Raw genomic sequence first — 16,872 nt, 5'->3', positions numbered from 1 at the left:
AATTGATTTCCTCAGTTATGATTTATTTTGATGTGATGTGTTCTTCACACTAATAACTAGCTGGTTCATAAGTTAAGAATTTACTGATTTAAATGTATAACTGAAGTATGTAATTTAGTAGTGGATGAACGAGATAAGTTCATTAAATACTGAATAGCTTATATCACGTATTAGGACCTTGGGAAACAAGACATATAGCCAAAATACATATCAGTAGGAATGCTTTTTAGCTATATAGTCAAAACAATTATATATCGTTGAAAATAATATTTAGGCATATCTTTAAAAAATGTATCAAAGTACCACTAAATGTCTTCAAATACGTGTCTAACAACGTTACTTGTGTATAATGTGCGCATTTTTAACTGAATATGTCAGATAAAATTACAGAAAATTTAGAAATCTTTATCAAATATTTTAGTTTAATAACTAAATATGATTTCAATTGTATCTCTAAATTCACGAATCTCTTATTTCCTTACACATTCTTCTTCTACAAATTTTCATCATGATTCTGTTTCACCCTTCTGCTTTAACTTAAAAACACGCTCATATCACAATACTCTAAGGTCTCCATAATCGTCTAGCTACACAAAACTTTCCAACTATCTTCTAGTAATTGAAATAATATACCAATCAGTACAGTATCAAATAATTAAAACTAACCGCATAAACAAAATGCATTGCATATTCATGTTTATAATAAAGAAACATAAATACAAGGGATGTATGTAAGACTAGAAAGCTATTAGGAGGTAAAAATAAATAATTTAAACTATCCACCGTCTGTGCTTTTAACGTTTGTCAGTGTTGCCAACTGATAGATAATTTTCCTACCACTGTAGAGAAATTGTAACGTTCAGCTTAAATATAAAATGTGTAACTTTCATAAGTATTCAAATGATATCAATCATCTGATGAACGAAGGTCTCCACAATTTTTCTTCTACATGTTTCCGTCAGCTGATCTTTTCCATTTGAACAGTTTCTGCTAAACGACTGGTTATATCTATACCTTTTGTATTCGATTGTCTTCTATGTACATCGCTTCTTATCTCTAGAAAATCCAGTGTATGCTATTTCTCGTCCATCTTCTATCTGTTCTAGGTATGTGACCCACCAGCTCCGCTTCTGCTTCATTGCAGAGTATATCACATCCTACATAGCATAAGTTTGCGCTTCACTTGCACTAGTTTTGCGGAACTTTAGAAAGTTTTCTAATCTCCAAGTTAGCAGCAAGCGAGCATCTGCAAAACTAATAATCTGTCAGTTGCATACTAGTAGCCAACTTGCATTAAAAGTTGTGAATTGCTGATTTACAGACAGTTGGTGCCATTGTCGTTCTGCTTGCTATTCTTCACTTCCTTCTTAGAAGTCTTATGATCAAATTCACATATTAAGACTTCCGGAATTCCTCAATATCAAATATAAGAACACAATTATATAGTTTCCATACATTTCAAACAAAATAATTTGAATACAATATGATTTGTTAAATAAAATAATGAGCAGTCATTTATTATGCTGCAAGTCTCGTTGATTTTGTTTGAAGTATAACAAATATAATTATGGTAATAATTATACAAATACAAAATAGCTTGCAGCACACTTCCTAATGCAAGCTTTTGTCACAAAAATCACAAACTTACAAAGAAAATTATGAAACATTATATAAAAATACGTTATTTTTACGTAGGAAAAACGTCAAGTATACTGCATAAAGCTTTCGTAATATCTAAAATGCAACCCATCCTAACACTTAATAGAGCTAGTTACATCTTGTAGACAGTGTGTAGGCCAGTTAAAGGGTAAACTACGCAATGCTATCTTAAAACAAGCCATTTCTCATTTGCTTAGAATTAAGTCCACCTCGTCCTATTTCTGGAAACTTCCCAATGGAATCGGTTACATATCATAGTAATAGCTAAGATTACACATTAAACAACAGCACCTGATTCATGTAGCCTAAATCTTACATTTTAATCATTCAAAGATCCAGTGAAACAGTAACTGAACAATTTCCTGAAAATAGTTAAGTTCAATATTTCAATCCAATAGCATAGCAATGCGTGGGAATGTTTTCTAGTTTATCTAACATATTCTAATCTTCTTAATTCAAGAGCACGAAAAAAATTGTTCAACACAAGGAATACTTAAGCACACTTAACTAAAATCGTATCAGGCTGCCTCTAAATATCATATGGAACCCTCAAAACAGTTATGCAATGTTAATTGCATAATCTTCTAGATGTCAAAATTAGATAACCATACTTATTATTATTATTATTATTATTATTATTATTATTATTATTATTATTATTATTATTATTATTATTATTATTATTATATACACTAGACATCCCGGTTTCTCATTCACACTAAATCCCATAGTTTACAGTCATACTAATAGTTGTCACCAATTGTGCTGCTGCTTGCTTTCTACGATCTACCTGACGCAGTAAAATAAAACAAAACTATAGTGTTTCAAGTGGTATTCCTTATTATAAATTGAATGTTTCAATTTGTATATAAAGCTAATCCTAATAAAAAACGAACGCACTATTGTTGCTACTTACACTGTTTAGATGATGCCAAACTTGTCGTAATGTGCAATCCTGTTATTACATATATCTCCTTTACTAGTCTACTATCTTTTTATACATAGTTGCTATTGTACTCTCAGTATAAAATAATTGTGGGTTTTCAGTTTTAAAGAGATATCCTTCAGTCAAGCAATCAACTTCAATAATATGATACAACTTATTTTCGATCCATTTCCTTCAACCTAATGTATTATGTATAGATATATAATAATCTAATTCCATACTCAGGATTTCATTCGTTAGCTGTGCCATGTTACGCTTGCAACATTATTTACCTACAATACGTTTCTCTTCTTATAAAATGTTTGGTACTAAAACTTCGTAAACAGTAAATAGTACTGTCTATAAACTGTCACTTCTGAAACGAAATGCCTTCGTTCATTCAGTGTATTTCTAGTACGAAAAACTGTGTCCAGAGTTCTCCTGTTTCTCCTACATTCTCGTTCCACCAAATTATAAATGCATACTTCATTCATTCCTCTCCTTAATCCAAAAGATATAATCATGGGACAATAAACTTTCAAACATAAACACACACAAAGGTTTCCGCCTATGAAATATATTTGTTTTGATTTAATTGTACGTAAACTCACAAATAATTATTAATAAGGAATATATTTTAATCAGAATATCCCAACTACTGCAGCTCATATGTAACATATATTATCTAACGGACGAAGAAAAATATAAAGATATGTTTCTTCCGCTGTAGTTTGAAGGTCAAACACACATACACACACACACAGAAACAGAAATAAGACCCTTGCTACCTGTTACAGAAAAAATCAGCTGTCCCTGCTGTTATATAATCGCTTTTCTCAGACAATATGAAACAAGGAAAAATTAACATAAAACTCTCGGCGACCTTATTCACTTGCGCCAAAAAAATATTTTTTTCTCATCCCGTCTTTCCACTGATCACTAAAGAATTCATTCACGTTCTTCCCTCTCTTCCAACCAAGTAAAGAGAATTACTGTGCTGTGTCACCTCCAAGTAAATTAATTTAATATTGAATTATTACTAATTCTTTATACATAACCTATGCCGTCATTACACGCAACAAAATTATTCTGAACTTATGAAAAATTAGAAATATGATAATTCCTACCAAACAATTACAAAAGATCACTAATTAATATTTCTTACATACAAATCAATTCCATATATGAATATAAGAGAGTACAAAGCAGTTAAACCGATGGATATACACGAATGTTAGTGTAAACTAGCCAAGTCGTGCGAGTTTTCATTCCGTTAAAATAGTGTTTCCGCAAGGAAAAATAAACTTTTGGTGAAAAATAAACTTTTACCTACCAACATAAACATTACGGTAACTATTTGTAAACTCTGGTTCAATACACAGTGCTATGATAATGTAGTGGAGTGCATAGTTAGTATTCAGTAGCGCATAGTGCATAGTGCGCTACGAGCACCCGGCAGGGTGCGTTAGAACAAAATGGATGCTTGAACATTAAAAGATAGTGATCCCCATATTAATAAAGACTGACTATATTGACTCAAGAATACAAGGCGAAAAGAAAAGTTCTGCCTATCCGAGCAGGTCTAATACGCTCGTGACCAGAGTTAAAACAATACGAACCAACAAATTACTACCGACGATACAAATAGTATACTGTTCAGGTCCCTTTTAAGAATCACTTAAACCTGTCCCTACGCGGTCTTTTTCTGAGGCAGTATACATTATACCAGTGCATATAATGTCCACGCTACCCAACAAGTGCAGGAAAGACCTCCCGGGTCAGACAAAGGAAATTTAAAAGAAGTTCAAGGGACTGCGATACACAGCAGTCGGCACCAGCCCCCGCCAGCGATTATCCCTCCCTGCTAGCAAGCTAGACAAGTGCAGCTAAGAAGTGATAGAAGACAGCCTTCACAACACGGAGCTGTATGCTCCAGATGATCCCACCGCACAAAAAGTGATCCCCCCTGAAGAGTCATCTTCCGCTAGCGACCTCAGTTTCAGCTCCTCAGTGGACTTCTCGACAGTGAACCTGGTGGTGGTGGTGGACATGGAGGACGTCACAGGCCAACGTCTGCAGCGCCCCCATCGGTAGCAGCAGCCAAGAAGATTCCCCCAATCTACATCTATAACATTACTAACAGGTTTGCCTTCGTGAAATCCATAGTCAAGACCCAACTGCCCTCCCAAACTGGAGCAGCGTCGCGACTATGTCAAGTTTCAATGCACTACACCGCGCGACTTCGAGAAGTTGGACGCCTTTTGCTACAGCCAAGGCTACTCCTATTCCACGGAACTTCCAAAAGCATCCCAATCAATGAAAGTGATCATACGCAAGCTTTCCATAGACGCTGAAACCAAGGACATTTACGAAGATCTAGTGGACCAAGAATTCCCGGTCATCTCGGTGACCCAGCTTCAAGGCAGACCTGACAGCACAGGGCAGCGTCCTTACTTCCCGCTCTTTCTGGTGCACCTCACTAAGTCTAAGGAAGCGAAAAAATCTATGACCTCCGCTATATCCTGTGCTATGGGGTGGAAGTTGAGCCCTACAAAGGCGCGGACATCTTACAGTGCTTCTGCTGCCAGCGGCTCGGGTAATCCCAACTGACGTGCCGAGCGGAAGCCCGGCGCGTAAAATGCAGCGGCGAGCACCATACGTCGGAATACCTCAAGAAGACCCGTGAATGACCAGCGTCGTGTGTCAACTGCGGCGGCAATCACCCCGCCTACTACCAAGGATGTGAATATATCAAAACGCAAAAGAACAGAAGAGCAGCCAACCAACAAGAGTCCAACACCTGCACAGAACAACCTGCTGCAGCACCCAACAAGAAAGCTCAAAATTCTTCCATCCCTTCAACGGCCTCCAAAGCCAAGTCCACACCCACCAACAAGACCACATCCCAACCATCAAAAACAGCCCCTCAGCAACCGCATAAGAACATTGACAGTAAAACTAATGATAGTGCAACCAGTGACAGTGCTAAGATTACGACAAACACTCAGGCAGTGCGACCCACGGATGCCAACGCCAAGCACTCCCGTACTAGCCAACAGACCACGCCTCCACCTGCAGAGACCTATCCAGCAAACGAACCCTCGCTAGCAGCCTCTATCAAAGAACTTCTAGATCTCTTCAAGAAACTGAATCTCACATCCATCATAGAGAAGCTGAAGAAAGGTTTAAGAAAGATACTTGCAGACACAGATTCCATCATCAAAATGACTACTGTCCTGGAAGTAGCCGCAGACCATTTGGATGATGGGACGCAATAAATTTGCTATTACCCGCAATCTGATAGTGGCGTGCTGGAACGCTGCCGGCATAGCAAAGCAACGCGAGGAACTACAGGATTTCCTCACCCGAGAAAGAATAGACGTGGCCCTCATCAGCGAAACTCACCTTAAGCCCGACAAGGAATTTACTGTCGGGAACTAAACAACATACCGCTCAGACCGACAAGGATCCATGTGCGGTACGGCTATTCTCACAAAGTCGCACATTGCCTACGACCCACTCCCCACGCCGGTACTAACCTCACTTGAAACAATAAGAGTCACGGTCCACTCTCCGGACGGCCCACTGCAGCTGATCTCCGCCTACAAACCTCATAATGGGCCTATTCACCCGCCAGACCTCACTCTTCTCAGGAGGCTGGGACACATAGTACTGGTTGGTGGAGACTTAAGCAGCAAACACCCACACTGGAATTCAAGAACATCCAACCGAAATGGCCACATTCTCCATCAGGCTCTCCATAGCGTCGACTTTCTGCCTTCCGCGCCCACGGAAGCTACTCACTTCCCCCGGAATGGCGGGCAAGCCGATATCTTGGACATGGTGCTTAGCGCAAACATCGCCTTGACGGACGGCCCCATTACCATTCCGGAACTCAGCTCAGACCATATCCCCATCAAGCTAGCAGTGGCCCTCCGCACACATGTTCCAGCAAGGCAACTACCTACACCGCGACAGACCAACTGGCAGCAATACACGGACATTATGGCAGCTTTAGTGGACCCCCGTATTCCTTTACGCACCCTTGAAGACATCAACACAGCAGTAGCATCCTTAACCTCCAACATTCTTACTACGATGGATGTGACCGCCACCACCAGCAACAATCCATCTCACCAGCAGCAATCAGATCCGGCAGAGGCCCGCACATCGGCACTCATCCACCTCAAACGAAGAGCACGAAATCTTTGGCAGCGAACACGACACTCAGAACACAATCGTGTATGGAAGTCCCTTTCCATAAGAATAAAGAGGCTGCTACGCAGGCGTCTGCAGAAGTGAACCCACCCTACAGGTGGACACACCTTTACGTGACTTTTGGCGACTAGTCAGAACACTTGCCGGACCTACTGGCCCACCACGTGCGCAACCCCTCAGAGGTACACAAGGATTGGTATACAACCCGGAAGAGCAAGGCACCCTCTTTGTGGACTACCTGGAAGGTGCTTTTCAACCGAATGATATACAACCTGACGCCGAGAGGCTAGAGGCAGCTCAGTACTCCATCCACACTGTCAATTACCTTCAACTGCTGAACCACCCCCCACTGGTACGTCCAAGAGAAGTGGAACAAATTGTAAAGCATCCCCGACCCACCGTGCCGCTGGACCGGATCGCATCCCTCCCCAAGCGCTCAAACACGCACCAAGAAAAATCATAGTGCTCCTTTGCCGTTTGATCAACGCCATCTTCAACACCGGCCACTTCCCTCCAGCCTGGAAGGACACAAGAGTCATACTCATCCATAAGACGCTGAAGAACAGATCTGAACTCAAAACCATCATCCCATCTGTTTGTTATCTCACCTTAGCAAACTTGTGGAAAGTGTCATCCAACGGTGGCTACAGCAGCATATCACAGCCCAGGACATCCTCCCGCCGCATCAATTTGGTTTTCGCCCAGGACACGGCACGACAGTTCAACTAGTGCGAGTGGTAGATGACATCACCTTTAGATTTAACGAACGTGAGCACACTTTAGGCCTTTTCTTAGACATAGAAAAGGTCTTTGACAAAGTGTGGCACGAAGGTCTCATTCATAAACTCATGCAAGGGAGTTTCCCAACCTACCTCGTGAAACTGTTACACAACTATCTGCAAAACAGGAGTTTCCATGTACACCATGCAGGTAACACCACCACGTCAGGAAGACTTAGAGCGGGAGTTCCGCAAGCTTCCTGCATCTCCCCCATTCTCTACAACGTATATATCAGCGACATTCCTCAGACCACTACCAGCACCACTGCCACCTATGCCGATGACACCGCACTGTTTGCCAGCCATCTGAATCACCAGTATGCAGAAGTCTATTTGCAGCGACACATACACATGTTGGAAAACTGGACACGGAATTGGCGCATCCAGATAAATCCCAAGAAGACCACCCTGGTGGACTTTAGAAAAAACAGGAAGAAGAGACCCATCGACCTCTCCCTACAAGGAACCAACCTCCCACTCAGTCCACAAGCAAAGTACTTCGGAGTCATCCTCGACAAGAAACTTTCCTTCATCCTCCATCTCTCCACGACGGCGAAGAAGGCGACACAACGCTTCCGAGCCCTACTTCCACTCTTCCATAGCCCCCAAATCACCCATGAAACCAAGCCTCACGTCTACAAGATGTGCGTCAGATCGGTATCTGCTATACGCCCACCAAGCCAGGGGCCACGTACTACACACATATCTCCGCCAGCTGCAACAGTTCATAACAAAACTGTGAGAGCAATCACAGGAAACTCGTGGGACACCAGGGTGGCTCAACTTCATGAAAATCTTAACTTGGCGATGCTGAATGAGGTCCGACAACAACAATAAGCTTCCTTCTGGCGCCAGGTCAGAAGTTCTGCATACCCACACATTGAGAACATTGCCACCAAAGAACCAAGAAGGCATTTGTACAGTATGCCTCGCCCCTGAACACTCCAGATGACCAGCACGGAGCCAGCGATAGCTGCGGCCCCGAAGAACAGTTACGTCACTCAGAAACAAGCCACGACGCAACAAACATGGAAGGCAAGGCCTCAGGCCCGTTACTTCACCACTCAACAACAGCCACGACAATAACTGACTGACTTAAACCGATGAGGTTTGACCTTGGAAATTGATGGTCTTCAAAGAAGAAAGAATGTTTCCTGCTGCCCAGGAAGGGTGAGTATAAAGGGTAAGTGTCCTTCAGCCATATATTAATGTTAATGGCAAAAGTTTAGTAATCAGCATAATACACAAGTTTAATTCAAATGAAAGGTACGTAACGAATACTTACGAACTACAATTACAGTTCGACCATAAAACTACATATGCAGAATGCTAGCTTACATACGAATAATAAGTGAAAGTAATTTTGAGGTTATATACATACAAAAAAATTGACATGGTAATGAGATTGTTACTACAAAAACTATTTGCTTCAAAAAAGCTACATAAAAGTAATGAGACTACAGGCCGGTACAGCATTATCATAACCAAGAATATTACATGTCAGTAATTGTTCCTAAAGTACCGGTAAAAAAGCCGTAATAATTCAAGTTGAATTGCCATTAAACACTTGTACTTCAATTAAAACACTAAATACTTCAACGAGTGTACTCGAATAATTAGAGTGTACATACGTAGAGTAATTAAATATTCGTTACTTCAACTAAGGTACTTGGAGTGTATGTACTTAGAGTACCCAGAGTAATTAAAGTGTAAGTGCTTATAGTACTTACTCTATGTAGTTAGAGTGTAAGTACTTTCAAGGTCAAAAATGGAGACATATGCAGATCCCTCTACTCTGGCCTCCCACCTATATGATTCAAAAATATAGTGTATATCTTTCTGAACGAGTTCTTGTTATTACTTAGTAATATTAGCTATGAATTTTTTATCGGCACGTTAGTTTAATGTTACAAGTCCTTGAAACCAACGATATTATTTCAGACTTTTATGTTGCAGGGTAATGAGCTAACTATTAATCATCATGACTAGAAGAAAGAATATCTGACTGTATCTACTTCTTCCGTCACTACTAATAAGCCCTATATAACACATTACGTACAAAATCAAAGTGACAAAAATCCTAAGAAAATTCAGTAAAATCAGCTTCTGGAAGACTACCGATGCAGCAGCTATATGTAAAAGTAGTGCACATTCTGTAAGACAGCTCACAGGAAATCAACCTGGTTCAAGTGAAAGCACTTTGGAAATGCTTGCAGTACACACAAAATCATTGGAAAACCTATGTAAATGTGTTGAAGAAGACATTATGGAAAATAGGAAAGTGGAGTTAGCTGCTGTTCTTAGAGAATGGTATTTGCATCATCTTCAGAAGGATGAGCCGCAACATTACAATGAAAATGGTGAAGTTGAAAAATATGCTGCAAAAGAAATTTAGTAAGAGAGTGATTTACGTCGTACCTGCATATCACAATGAAATGGTATATCCATCCCGGAAACCAATATGGGAGGCTAGGGTTCAATTTCCGCGGAAGCTCATGTGGATCGGATCCCACGTTAAGCTGTAGGTCTACATCTCACATAGCTACTGAAAGAGACACTGTCAAAATCAAACTCATCAAAGAGGATACCTGAAGAAAAATATATCTCAGACACAGCACAGGCAGGGTTATCGGAGAATTCACGCGTGGAAGAGGAAGCAAAGATTTTGAAATTGCATTGCACCCGATATCGCATGCACAAACTGTCGTATGAGTCTGCAAGCATACCAGATACCCTCAAAGTTTTTAAATACCTTTCTTTCTAGTCTAGAATAAAATAAAATAATGGAAAGGTACGTAAAAATCGTCTTATTACCTTTCTATCCCAGAAAAATAGCTCAACTGTGTCTATAGGAAGTGGAAAGTAACGAAGCACAATACTCGTTGGAATGACGATTCACCACTTGTCTGAAGTGTAGAACTCATAACTTTACTAACACTAGGGTATAATGATTCATGTTCACTGTCTCCAATACCAGCGCTGTGTTCGCTGAATTAATTTAGTAATACGTTTAACGGCAATTTTCAATTTTCGCTACGTGTTTTCCGCTGTTTACGTCATAGGTGACGACCTGGAAAACCTGAGTTTCGAAAAAAACGTTGAATCTACTCGATGAATTTCGTGGTAAGTTTCAAATTTGGTCCCATTTCTGAAAAAAAAGGAAAGAAAGGAAAGAAAGAAAGAAAGAAAAGAAAAATAAAAAGTACTCCTGATGACTTCATAGGGCCTTTTCTGCATTTTCATGTTTGCCAACAGACATTTTCTTCCTCTGCTAATCATCTTTCATCAGTGCACCAAATGCCAATTCTTCCCTAAGCGGGGGAGTCCACTTTCTAATCCGTAGTTTATTACGACTAAGTTAACAATCCAACAGTAAGAACTACCTGCTTTTACTTATGATTCTATCGCTTTACCAGGAGCTAAAAACAAATAATTTGTGACAATTTAATGTGTAATACTTGTAATTGATAACATCGTGCCTGAGAGTTTTCTCTAAATTAGATTTTCTTCCTCCTTTGCAATTTTATTTAAATCTTCCATCACCATATTTTTTCAAGGTTGTTCATTGCTATAACAATAATTTCTAATTCCCGAGACGTCTGGTTCACTCCCAGATTATGTGAATTTCTGGTGAACGATATTGTGATCATGAGTTTTCATGGCATTCTTTCTTTTCCTCGCACGTTCTCAGTCCATAATCATTCATTTTATTAGTCTTTGCTATAGAAAAAAGAAATATTTGCTAGAGAAATATTTGCTTGTATTCCCAAGGTGTGTTTCTCTCCTGTTTCTGAGAACATTTCATGAGAACATTTTATTTTGAATATTCCTTACTGAATGTCCGTATCGATGTAAACAATGTGACAGAAACATGACAATTTCTGGAAATGAATTTATGAATAAATTTCTTTGTTATTCCACAAAGCAAACACGAGATAGGTGGAATAAACGGCAGGTAAGTTTTGGAGTTAATATTACAAAGCCCGACCCAGTTAGTATCTTTATGGAGACACGAACAATACCGATAATAATTTCAACCATCACAACAAACATCCTATTACCAAATGTTGAAACAAAGAAATCAACTTTGACAAGGATTAGATACAATACAAGCTTGTATTGATCAACTAACACAAAAACAGCCTTTTTCTGGTGGGTGTTGTCTGCACGAATGTAGCGAGCATGTTTTATCCGTGAAGGGGCAACAAAGTCATCTGTCGCAAAATACTTCTAAACCACTATTTCTTTTCATGCCTGAGTGAGAATAGAGCGTGTAACGCAAAGGATACAATTTTTGCTTGTAGTAAAACTGTGCTTGTTTTCCGTTTCAATAATTACTTTATGACATATTAGTTTGCAGGCACATTAGGTCTATCAATTTGTATGCAATTATTTTTGCATACACCAAGAAAATATCATCTTAAAATGTGTTATAATAATGCTTAAAGCAAGAAAAGTAGTGGAAAAATTGTTCTTTATAGAGAATCTCAAATTCTTAACCTCCATGGGAGTTATGTAGTAGGCCTGCTATTCACAGAATTTACTATTAGATAATTGAATGGCGTATGTTTAGTAAAAGGAGGTCATCTTATTATTTTTTTAAATGTTACAACTTCGCTAATTTCGCCGATCTATACAAACCGTGAAGGTAAGTGCAAATTTAATTTACCGTGAAATAAAAACCTAACACACTTAAACTAACATAAAGTACCCAAGCTAAGCTAAACTAACCTAACCCAACCAAAATTAGTCAATATTTAACAAAATAGTAACAATTTTTACTAAAAAATGATGGCTCCCCTTCGATAAGTTAAGGTTAGTTTAGGGGTAACTACTTGCATAATTGTATTCATATTCCCTTCCGCTGCTTCCGGTAAGTACAACTATACACAAGGTGCCCCCCAAAATATCCGAGAATGTCATTGTAAAAATCAGAAAACTATCCTTACATCCTAATGTTCACCGTCACCTTCAAAGTAGTCCCCTCCGGCATGTATGCAACGATCCCAGTGTCGTTCCACTTTTGTAAGCACTCGTGGAAGTCTGCCCGGGTGAAGGGTGTTCAGAACCCGTTGCGATTCCACTTGGATGTCTTCAATGGAGTCGAAACGTCGCCCTTTCAGTGCGAGTTTTGTCTTCAGGAACAGGTAGAAGTCGCACCGGGTTAGATCAGGGGAGTGTGGAGGATGGAGGATCGCTACTATGTTGTTCTTGGCCAGGAATTTCCTCACAACGAGCAAGGTGTGCGCGGGTGCGTTGTCATTATGGAGCAACCAGTTTTTCGTTTGTCACAGCTCTGCCGTTTGCGACGAATATCTTCCCTTAGTCTCTTCAAAGCCTCACATTAAAACTTCCCGTTGACATTCTTACCAGGTAGAACAAACTCCTTATCCACAATTCCTCGAATGTCGAAATAAATTATCAGCATCGACTTGATGTTCCTGCAAACTTCTCGAGCTTTCTTCGGCCTTGGAGAGGATGGCGTCTTCCATTGTAATGGTTGCTGCATCGTTTCCGGGTCAAACCATAGACCCAAAATTCATCACCTGTAATGACTCTGGATAAGAAGTTTGGACACTCTCGAACTCTTTGTTGCAGCTCCTGAGGATTTTTGGTAGATTCTAAAAAGGCAAGGGAGAAACTTCGCTTCTCATTTTCAGTTCATTGGGTAAAATTCGTTAACATGTAAAGTACGACAGTCTAAGTCTGTTACAAAAAACGTGAATTGTCTGCTTCTCTCTTCGCGAATCACTATCACGCACTTTCACGATCATTTCCGGTGTTGTGTATGTTGCCATTCGACCAGAATGTTTGTCATCTTCCACAGATTCGCGGCCTTCTTTGAGTGCTTGAACCACTCAAATGCTCTTGCTTCACTCAAGTACACTCTCGCCACATGCGTGCTTCAGCATTCAGTGTGTTTCTGCTTCAATTTTCTTCAACTTGACACAGAACTTGATGCAAATCCATTGCTTCTTAACGCAGCCACTTGACAAATCGCAGAAGCACTGAAACACGTCCTTACAAAAACAACTTACAACTGAATGCGCCAAAAATGACATCTAGTAGGGTAAGTTTGTGGTGCAGTACCTCGAGACATCTAGTGGCGGAATGTCGTACTGCTACTGGTTTGCATGGTTAAAAAAAAAACTCGGGTATTTTGGGTAGCACCTCGCATAATCTCTTTAGCATTTGACCTTTTTCACTTCTACAACATGTACTTCTATTCCATTTTTACATAAGGGACAAATCAATGCTGCTTCCCTTAATTCAACTCATTTCTTCTGAAAATCTTCAACATTTTAGATTTCTGGCCTTTTAAATACATAATTAGTGATTAAGATTAGGTTATATTATAGTTACATATTACATTAGATTATTGTTTATTATCGTGGCATTTATTCCATAGTTGATCGTCCGCCTGGTTTTCGACAAAAAGGATAATAACACCTACGAAAATTTAAAAATCATCAATTTTTAGGACTGCTTCAAAAGGGTATAATAGAATAGGTTACGGTTGATTAGAGTAAGGTAAAGATAACTAGAGTAGGGTAGGGTCGGGTCATGGAAGTTTGGACCTATTTTGTTAAAATTAATAGTATAATTTCTCGTCTCTGCATAAGGATACCAACTGGAGCGTCTCTGTACACCTGCAGCCACGTTTAGAATACAAATGCTAGTTACTTTCCCATAATCCAACCATGAGGTAATCTTGCGTGAAGTAGTTTCCTCCCCTTGCCAAATAGTTTCATGTTTATAACAGCTTATAAAGAAAAATAAACACAACTTCTTATCAAGCACACAAACGAGCAAATTATCCATTTCTTCCCGGTAAATTTTCACAATTTGCTAGAAACGGACAAATAACTTTGGAACTTAACCCATTATGATGATAGGCCTCTCCGTTCGTCTAGTTACTAGCACATTTGGCTTTGCCCCGTGTTCAGCTTGCGGTGGGAGACCACAAAAAAAAAAAAAAAAAAAAAAAAAAAAATCACCATCATTCACTTTCATTAATCATCCGTCTTCTTTACCTTAAAAGGCATAATCGTCAGACGTTAAACTGAAAATTTATTATTGTTATTATGAATTCAACATGAAGCGTGGATTTAATTCCTTAAAATAAAATCATGTCTTTTGTGCTTCATCAAAATTCTTTCGTTTCTAATTAGTCATTTTATCTTCTTGGTATACTTTCGGAATTTGCACATTAGCTTTTATCATTACTTAGCAAAGAAAATAAATATCTAGTTTCATGTTCAATGAAAGAAGGTAACTCTTGAGCATAGTTAAATCCTTACCTTTTCCGGCATTGTGCATTGACTTCACTCTGTTGTTACAATAAATAAGAAAAGTGGCGAAAAATGGGTTACTGTTTGTATAATTTTAAAAGGTAAATAAAGTATAATGTAATTTCAAAATTGAATTATCGTTGTTTTCATTACGCTAGTCAGCCCCGTTGAGCTGGTTATGGGTTATGGTATCGAACGTTAATGGCGATCTAGAAAAAACTACAGAGAGAAGAACATTAGAGAGATGAAATTATCACAGATTCCTGCACTGGTATTGTTTCTTTGCGGAACATGAATTATACTGAAATCTCAATCCCAATTACTCATAACTCCTCTCTAACTCGATACCATTGCATGTTCTTCAGTAACATTGTAACATTCTTTCAATGAAATATTATTAACTATAGAAAAGAATAAAGAAATTGTCAAGTTTACAAAAAACATAAATGTTAATTTATTTTTTGGAAACTTTTAGGGTACAGATTAAGAATATGGGGGTCACCAGGGGTAAAAGTGGATATGAAAAGGTAGGGGGACGGTTGACGTCATGCCGTTCCCCGTGCCTATCTTTAACCATCGTAATTTTTTTTAGGAAGTGGAGGGACGCCATAGATGTTTTTTGGAAGTGGGTAACGGCGTCCTCGCGCATTACTCCTCACCTTTATCCCTGGTGTCACCATATAATGACTATTAAGGATTACCGTATGTTAAATTGCATTTTTTAATATATAATTTAGGAACATATCTGCTTTAAAATGTGAATTTTTCGAGATGAACTGAGGTGATTTTTTGGACTTTTTTCTCAGTTTGGATTATATTGAGCTTCCTGCCACTGTAGGTTATTCTTGATCATTTTCCTACTTCTAACTTCATTGTTACGATTCTTGCGTAAAATAACTTTAATGCTAAATCTGAAAATTATGTGAAGTTGGCCCTCTTCCTCATTCCAAATTTTAATATCAGATGCTTTCAACAATGAGGTCACAATTTGTTCCTATTTGTTCATTGTTCAGTCTTAATTATGGAGGAAGTACTTCAGAATTGTAGAGACAATTTCACACTTGCATACTCAATGTCAGAATTAATCAAAACGAACCACTGCAGACAATTAGATCGCAATTTCCTCCAATTTGTTCATTATGTTGCATAATTTGTTCAGACATATTAGGATATAGCGAGCAATTAAATATACGGTAAGGACAAAGATGTAGATTAGGGAACTTCTAAATTCAAAGATGTATAGAAATGTTAATAGAGAGTTATAATTTGTTTCAATTTAACTATGTCCCAAAATTTTATACAGGCTTATTTATGTTTTGATAGTTCGTTGCAGTTTAGCGTTCCTTTTCAACACAGTAGGTACACGGGATGTGGATCTACAGTTTAAAGTGGAATCAGAATAACTATAATGAGCTCAAATTTCAAGTCTCTTCCATCGGGAAATCCAGGAACCCCGTGAATCAAAATCACGGAAATAACTGGAAGGACAGACATATTTATGGAGACAACATCCGTCACAAGGTGGGGAGCAACTTCACACTTGCATAATCAATGTTATTGGATGAATTCAGACAATGTGGTTAAAATATTTCGAATTATTGTTCGAATATGCATGATTCGAACAAACATTATCTCAACAATTATCCGAATTTTGTGAAATAACGAATAATTATTCGAATAATACAGCAAATGTATTTACAATTCATATGTTTGAAGTGAGAGATGTTACTTGTTCAAAGTTGAACAGGATTTACACAGGTAGATTGCAGCTATCGTCTTCTGTTTTGTTAAGAGATCAAGAAATCCTTTTTGAATGAATAAAGGGGAAGGTACGACAGTGTGGAAATTGAAGCTCTTCGATTTGGGGGAAAGTTAGTGTGTGCCTAAAATATACTTATACGAAGAGAGTACTCTTGCGTCAGTGGCGTATACTGGTTTGATGGCTTGCGCTACCACTAACCTTTATAACACATTACATTATTATTATTATTATTATTAT

General features: G+C 38.7%; 1 protein-coding gene across 1 annotated transcript in view; it reads right to left on the bottom strand.

The window, feature by feature from the left end:
- The window catches only part of LOC145679576 (uncharacterized), a 694,799-nt gene extending 679,600 nt beyond the window's left edge, over positions 1–15,199 (bottom strand). Inside the window, exon 1 of the mRNA XM_081750156.1 lies at positions 14,883–15,199. Within this exon, the coding sequence (XP_081606282.1) occupies positions 14,883–14,894 (12 nt within the window). The 5' untranslated portion in view covers positions 14,895–15,199. The remainder of the gene's footprint in view (positions 1–14,882) is intronic.
- Between the last annotated feature and the right edge of the window lie 1,673 nt (positions 15,200–16,872).

Source organism: Thermobia domestica, chromosome 1, assembly GCF_964235325.1.
Source record: "Thermobia domestica chromosome 1, izTheDome1.hap1.1, whole genome shotgun sequence".
In the NCBI taxonomy this organism is placed as follows: Eukaryota; Metazoa; Arthropoda; class Insecta; order Zygentoma; family Lepismatidae; genus Thermobia; species Thermobia domestica.
Note: the sequence above shows the minus strand (reverse complement) of the source record. Positions and strands in the feature narration are given on the sequence as shown.